This window comes from Propithecus coquereli, unplaced genomic scaffold (genome assembly GCF_000956105.1).
Source record: "Propithecus coquereli isolate 6110/MARCELLA unplaced genomic scaffold, Pcoq_1.0 Scaffold664, whole genome shotgun sequence".
Lineage (NCBI taxonomy): Eukaryota > Metazoa > Chordata > Mammalia > Primates > Indriidae > Propithecus > Propithecus coquereli.
Window position 1 is genome coordinate 530,374 of NW_012152663.1, and position 7,889 is coordinate 538,262.

Sequence of the window (7,889 nt, forward strand, 5' to 3'; positions counted from 1 at the left end):
AAAAAAAAAAAAAAAAAGTTTAGGAAAAGTGAGCAGGATGGGAATTTAGGCTCCAGGAGGACTTTTGAAAACCACCAGATGTGTAACAGCCTCTAACTCTCACGGCCAGGAACTCGTAGGGAACCTGCATGAAGTCTGGGCAGGAGTCTCCGCCGGGCGGGCAGACGGTCAGGGCGGCTGTGTCGGCTCATCACTCCCTGGCCGTGTGACTTTGCTCAGATTCCCACTCTGCAAGGTGGGGCGGTGCCTGTGTGCAGCCTCAGGACGGCTGCGAGGCCTACGGGAGTTCACCTGCGGGGAGGGCTCAGCATGGAGCCTGGCCCGGGAAGGGCTGCCACCCCATGGAAGCCACCGGGCCACTGGACACTGGGCAAGGGAGCACCCCAGGACACTCACCCACCACCCTGGTGTTGTAGTAGTCGGGCAGCATGCGCTCACAGAGGGCCACCAGGAGCCAGAAGGCCTCCTCCTCGCTGCCATAGAGCAGGAGCACCGAGGTCACGATGTTCATGGCCTGCCGGGCACAGAGACAGCGGGGGGAGGCTCACACCGCTGGCCCCCAAATAAAACTGTCCCCTCCCCCGCGAGTGTCCTGCACCGGCATCCTTCTCCGGTCAAGTCTGCCCCTCAGGACAGCCTGGCATTTGGCAATGAGAAGCTGTCCCAGCCCAACTCTTGGATATTTGCCAAAAGGCAATTTGCAGGAAATCAGTTTGACAGAAGACAGTCATCCGACTCCTTCGAACTGGGTCAGAAGGCACCGGGCGAAGGGAGAAGGCAGACACCCAACATCGCACTTCCATGGAGTGGTGTCTGGCGTGGGAGGCATGACACAGGGCCAAGGGGACATGTGAGTGAGTGCACGGCCAGAGCCCACGGAAGCCGGAGACGGTGGGTGCCCGCTGGCTGCGGCAGAACCGGAAGCGCGCAAGCCTTAGCTGTTAACAGGACTTTCAGGGCAAACAGAAAGCCATTTGACCCGGCCAGGGCAATGCCACCAGATTTAAAATCAAAAGCACAGTGGATACCTCCTCACACCCATTACTTTAAAAACAAAAAACCAATATCAGAATATAACAAGTGTCGGAGAGGATATGGAAAAATTGGAATGCTTGTGAATTGCTGGTGGGAATATAAAATAGTGCAGCTGCTGTGGAGAGTTCTCGAAAAATTAAAAATAGAACTATTATACAATCTAGCAATTCTACTTCTGGATATATAGCCCCCAAAATTGAAAGCAGGTATTGAAACAGATATTCTACACCCATGCTCGTGGCAGCATCATTCACAACAGCCAAGAGGTGGAAGCAGCCCCAGCGTCCACCGGTGGACGAATGGATACAAGAAACGTGGCACACTCACACCATGGAATGTTACTCATCCTGCAAAGGAAGGAAATGCTGACACATGCTACAATGTGGACGAACCCGGAGGACATTATGTAAGTAAGACAAGCCAGACACGAAAGGACAAATGTCGTGTGATTTCACTCACGTGAGGCACTTAGAGCCACCAAATTCACAGAGACAGAGAGTGAAGTGTGGTTGCTAAGGTGGCTGGGGGTGGGGGAATGTTTAACAGGTGCAAGTTTCAATTTTGCAACACGGTAAGAACTCTTGAGACGGACGGTGAGGACAGTCACACGACAATGTGAATGTATTAGCGCCAGCTGAACTGTACACTTAAAAATGGTTTCGATGACAAATTTTACGTTATGTGTATTTATTTTACCACACACACAAAACAATCAAACGCTGCTAGGACCCAGACCAGAAGCACGCAGAAGACAACTTAGTGGATGGCACAGAGGTGAGATGAACAAGTAACACTGTTTTTAAGTCACATCTTCTGCAGTTGGGCTCCTTCCTGGGGGCACGGGGCAGGGTCTCCGGTTGTGAGGCCACCACACAGGCCCAGGGCCACAGGGGTCTGCTCCTGCGAGCCTCTGGAGGGGAGATGCTGTCTCTGGGACCCTGAGCCCCTTTACCTGGCAGTAGCCGATGGTGGGGTTCCGGAAAGCATAGGCGGTCAGCACCCGCCGGAGCGCGGCGATCCCCAGCTCATTCTGGAAGGCGGGGTGCTCAGGCATGGAGCGGTGCAGGTCTCGCTCGATCTCCTCCGTGGCCAGGCTGTACTTCCCCGTGGACTTCTCCACCAGCTCGGCGTAGTAGCCGGGGTGAGTCACCATCTCATTCCAAGCCCCTGGGGAGACACGGGAAGTAGCTGTCTCTCTCTTCCTCTCAGTACTTTGGGGGCGACAGCAGGGCAGGATGGAGACATCAGCGCCCCGCAGAGAAGCGAGGGACTCTGGCGTCAGCTGGGAGGTGTGACACGAGGTTTCCCCACAGACTGCTCCTGGGGAGGGCGCCCCACCCGAGAAGTTGGAACAGCTGACCTGCCCTCCCCCTGAGGTGCTCTGGGTAGGGGGGCGGCGGGGGCGGTGCTGAGCACTGCCCGAGCCTGTCCCAAGGAAAGGAGGCTTCAAGGGGGCCCGTCTGCCTCCTGCTGCGGTGGGAAGGTGCCACCCGCCCAGCGGAGTACCCGGCCCTGGCCTTGCCCCTCCGGATGCTGCCCTGGCTCGGGCCCTGCACAGCCCGGAGCACGGCTGCCTGCCCTGTGAGAGGCTTGCGGCCTCCGGCCAGCCAGCCTCAGGAGGTGGCCCGAGGGCCAGACGCGCTCACGTGACGAGAGCTGTGGGGGCCTGGCTGGCTGAGCCGAGGCGAGGGGCAGCCGCACCCCACTCACCGGAGAAGAGGAGCCACAGCTCTCCCCGGAGGCTCTCGGGGACGCCCTTCAGGACCAGCTCCCGCGTCCTGGCCGTGCGGTACATGCACACGCCGCGCCCGTACTCAAAGAAGTGGATGTTCCACGACTCTTCTTTCATCTTCTCCTTGGCCTGAGAGAAAAGCCAACCAGGGAACGTGGGAGCTGAAGTGCGTCTCAGAGCCTGGAGGCCCAGGTGGCACAGCCCTCCTCCCCTTTCCTCTCGGAGCCGCAAGAAAGTCTGCTATGTAAAAAATCCAGAAGGTGGCAGCCAGCAAGCCCAGACTGCAAAGTGGTGGCTGGCAGAGGCAGGCACGGCCGAGGCGGAGCCGGACCACACCACCATGCTAGCGCCAGGGGACAGCTACGCAGGGGTGGGCGGCCACTTCCCTCCAGACGCCCAGAGCCCACGGCGAGCAGCACCGGCAGGCAGGGCAGTGGGGCTCTCCCCAGGGCCCACCTGGCCCTATCACACTGCTGAGTGCAGCCCCGGGAGGACACTGCCCGTCGTGACCCAGGGGCCCTGAGGCTGCAGCACTGTGCACAAGGCTCACCCCTTTGGCTCCGAGGTCCTCCATGGGCGAGTTTCCCTGGAAGAGCTTGAGCAGGCCCTGGGAAGCGGTCGGTGCCTCCTGTGCACAGAAGCTCTGGTGGCTGCTGAGGGGAGAGGCCAGGCTGGTGGGCTGCTCTGACACCTCCTGAGGAGCTGAGGAAGACTAGAAAATAAAACAGGGAAGGGGAAGCCCTAACAACGGAGCTTCCCGGGGGCCTCTGGTGTGCACGTCCACCCACAGCTGGACGGCGATGCCTGCGAAGCGCGGTCGTGGAGCTGACAGTGCTGGCTGGGCTCGCGGCCGGGGCTGCAGCCCAGACCTCGGCCCTCTCTGGCAGGCTGGACGCCTACCCACGTCCTCTCGTAAACAGACCCACCCACGCTGGTGAGTCGAGGGTCTCAGGGGAAAGTGGGTTCCGGGCTCATCCTGTCAGGCCCTTATCTCAGTGAGGTTGGTGCAAAGGGGAGGAAGAAACCCCGTTTTTATCTGGGGGCACACCCCTCTCCACTCTCGGGCCCCATACTTGGTGAGCTCCACCGAGGCCCAGCTGACGGCCCCCATGACGTCGGTCTGGGCTCAGGGGTGGGTTCAGGTGACTGTCACCAGCTGCCACCAAGGAAATGCAGCGGGGCCTCTGCAAGGAGCGTTGGGGTGATCCAGGCGGGATACAGGCCTGCTGCCACCGTCCTGGTGCCAAAAGCCCAGGGGGAGGCCCCAGCTGGACGACAGGCTCTGGGGGCCCAGTCAACGCCCGCGCTGGCTCCGGCCTGGGCCGCGCTCGCTGCTCCCCACGCCCTCCTGTCGGCTCTGGTGCACCCAGCGCCAGAGGTCCCAGAGCACTTCACCCTCTCCGTGGTCCTTAAGAGAACCCTGACCTTGGCTGCGGCGATGGCTTCGCAGGGGCAGACCTATTAAAACTTAGCGAACTGTACTCTCTAAACGTGTGCAGTATGTGGTACGTCGATTTTACCTCAAGCTGTTTTTATCGAAAAAGGAAAAAAAAGGAGAGAACTCGGCTAGGTTCACACCCACAGTCTACCCCTAACCCTTTGCTGTGCTGTAGAAACGGACTGCGGGCCCGCTTAAACTTTTGTAACAGACGGCGCGAACCCAGGGCAGGCCTCAGGGCCCACCGCGGACGTTCTGCCTCTCGCCTGAGCTTCCCCCACAGGGACCGGGACACAGATGGGCTCGCAGGCCACAGAGCACCTCACGGAATCAAAAATCTCAGTGCCAGGAGAGGAGACAGACTCCAGGATGCGTCCTACATGACAGACACACGTTCCCGGTGAGACGGCCAGCGCGGCCCCGAGTGGGCGGCCCGGGCTGCTTCCGCCGAGGCCGGGTCGGGTCACCCCTTACCGGGCTCAGTGCTGCCTGTGATCCTGCACCCTCCCCGTCCAGTCCTGTTCCCTCCCCCGGGAACCATCCCACTCGTCTGTCCAGCACAAACCTCCAAAACCACCCGCCGTCCTCGCCTCCTACTGAACCACACTTCCCATTTCTGTTTAAGTGAACAGGCACAAGCGGATGCGACCTGAGCCCCTCCACCACACCCTCCCGCCCACCTGCCCGCCCGGCCACGGCTCCAACCCCGGCCTCGCCTCCTTCCCTCGCCAGGATCCGCCCCCACAGCACAGTCCTGCTGCTACAAACCCTCCCCTCTGCCGCAGGTACTGCTCCCACGGGCTCCCTTTGATAAAACTCATCAGGGCATGCGCTATGGTCCGTGCACCTAGTGGATCTATGTTATTCTTCAACTAAAATGCTAGCTCCCAAAAGTGACCCGCGCTACGCTGACCATCATACAGTTTCTTCAGACAGTTGCCTAACCTCACTGTATCCTTCCCCCTGCAAGTGTTTTTCCGTCTGTCAGAAAGTGTATGTTTATGCTGCTGCAATAGTTACGTCTATGCTGTAATAATGTCTTTATATAGTTCCCTAGTGCCCCCTCTTTTTAAGATAATGTCAGTTATCTACTATGGGCAATACTGAAATTACCTGGTAATCCTCTTTTTTCACCTCTTCCCCCTCCCTGCCAACACGTGACTTAAAGGATATACTTTCATTCCGAATTAATAAAGCAACCAGTGAGCTCAGTCCATGTTCCACATCCCTTCTTATCGCACGCTTTCGCTGCACTATCTCCAGTGCCACAGTCTCCTCCGTCCCCACTATCTAGCCTTGTTTCTACAGTAAATACGTTCAATGCTCCCACCAGTCCGTACGCCAAAGCTTCTTCGATCATTTCTTGGTTGTCTGGAGTCTGTTCTCCAGAGCTTCCCCAGAAGCTGGTGCAGTCACTGAATTCCTCTACACGTCTTTACAGGCTGTGGGCTCTATGGGTGAGGGTCAGTTTGTCTGGGTATAAAAGCCAGCTTCTTGTATTGTATATCTTAAAAATGTTCTTCTATTTTTATAAAATGTTACTACTGTATCAAAAAAGTCTGATGCCCCTCTGATCTTTCCTTCATATATAACTTGGTCTTTTGGTTGCCCAAAAGAACTTTTAATTAGACGGATGGATGGATGGGTGGGTGGATTGATTGATTCAGATACACACACACACACACACACACACACACACACATAAAGTCTCTGTGCTGCCCAGGCTGGAGTGCAGTGGTGTCATCATAGCTCACTGCAACCTCCAACTCCTAGGCTCAATCGATCCTCCAGACTCGGCCCTTAAAGTGCTAGGATTCCAGGCGTGAGCCACCGCGCCCAGCTTATTTATTTATTTTTGAGACATGGTCTTGCTCTGTTGCCCCAACTAGAGTGCAGTGGCATCATCTTGGTTCACTGCAACCTCCAACTCCTGGCCTCAAGTGATCTTCCTGCCTCAGCCTTCTAAAGTGTTAGGGTTACAGGTGTGAGCCACCATGTCCCTTGCTTCTCTCAAGTTTGTGTTCCAGTGCCACCTGATCAGAGCGGCTGCCCATGAACCAAGATAAAATGGAGCCCTCCTTTCCCCTGGCAGTCCTGAGCCCCTCGTCCTGCTTTGTTTTTATCTACAGCCCTGTCACCGCCTGACGTATACATTTATCTACTACTCTCTCACTAGAATACAAGCTCTAAGAGGGCCTGTGTTATGTCTACTCTGTTCATTGCTTTTTTCTCAGTGGGTAGAACAGCAGCTAGCACCCGACGGGAACGTGATAAAGGTGTGCGATGAGCGAGTGGCCAGTGCCCAGGAAGGATGCCAGACTGGCACTCGGCTCGCCGTCAGGCCTGTTGTGCAAGGTGTGGGGCCTCGTGAAGGGGGAGGTGTCTCGACCGCCCTGCTCATGGCCTCTTCGCCCAATCCGACTTCCTCATTTCTTGAAACCCTAGATAAAGCCCAATCTCCTCCAAACCCTTCTTATTGCAGCCAATCCACTCGGAGTCTGCCCACCACTTCCCACGCCGTCTATGAAATCACGTACTCAGCATCCAGGGGTGGACAACTTAAAGGCCTGCTGGGCCAGATCCGTGGGGCTCGAGGGCACCGAGGCCCTCACAGTGCCAGTGCTGGTGGCCCTGGGGACAGGGCCCTGCAGGGCCGGGCTGCTGATTTTTCCAGAGAAGCCAGATCTGTGGACTTTTATAGGGATTCTTCTAATGGTTAAGTGTTTTACAAACTCAGATTGAACAACAACAGCACACACTCCTTATCATACCAGGGAGCGAGGAAACCACCAGATGACCAGGAATGTCCAAGGACTTCCCAGGAGCCAGCCCAGATGAGCCCCCCGGTCACAGATAAAAAGAGAACGTGACTGTCATGGAGGGACACACGTCAAGTTGTTTAAATCCTATGTTCACAGTTACACTAAAAGGTAAACACAAAGAACTCCTTGGTTACACTTGGAGGATACTAGAAAACCAACTCATCACTATTTTGACTATTGGTGAACAAAAGAAAGGAGAAAAAGATTTACTCGCCTTTCCTATACATAAATCGTGCCTCCAGGTGACCAAATCGTCTGGCAACGCTCTCAGAGACTGACAGTCGCACACAGAGGTGACCGGCTGCCACGGACCTCTTGCTGGAAGCACATAGCGCCACAACGCTGCCTACAGGCAGAGCTGCCCGAATTTGATCGAGGTTCTGGATCTCACTGCCCAACCAAGTTACAGGAAACGAGGGAGAAAGGACTGTTCTACGACTACAGGGGATGCAATCGGCAAAAACCAGACTGTGCGAGACTCTACCACAAACGACCCAATTCCTTCAACAAAATACTGCAAGAGAAAAAATAAAGAGGGGTAGAGCAGACACCTATAGATTCAAAGGGATTTGAGAGACACAGCAAACAACAGTAATGTATTTCTTGTGTACCTCAATTCAAATAATCAAACTATAAAAAGTACATCTGTACTCAGGGAAATGTGAATATAAGTATCTGATGCTATTAAGGAATCACTGTTAAGTTTGTTGTTATCATAATTACATTACTGTTGTCTTTTTTTTTCCAGAGACAGGGTCTCGCTCTGTTGCCCAGGCTGGAGTGCAGTGGTGTGATCACGGCTCACTGCAGCCTCGAACTCCTGAGCTTAAGCGATCCTCCTGCCTCAGCCTCCTGAGTTGCT

The 7,889-nt window shown here is 55.7% G+C and overlaps 1 protein-coding gene across 1 annotated transcript in view; it reads right to left on the reverse strand.

Moving 5' to 3' along the window:
- The window catches only part of TBC1D9B (TBC1 domain family, member 9B (with GRAM domain)), a 40,455-nt gene that overhangs the window by 12,610 nt on the left and 19,956 nt on the right, over positions 1 to 7,889 (reverse strand). The window contains exons 8-12 of the mRNA XM_012660392.1: positions 3,841 to 4,004; positions 3,318 to 3,479; positions 2,746 to 2,896; positions 1,988 to 2,202; positions 397 to 514 (exon numbers count right to left, since the gene is read on the reverse strand). Coding sequence (XP_012515846.1) covers positions 397 to 514; positions 1,988 to 2,202; positions 2,746 to 2,896; positions 3,318 to 3,479; positions 3,841 to 4,004 — 810 coding nt within the window. The remainder of the gene's footprint in view (positions 1 to 396; positions 515 to 1,987; positions 2,203 to 2,745; positions 2,897 to 3,317; positions 3,480 to 3,840; positions 4,005 to 7,889) is intronic.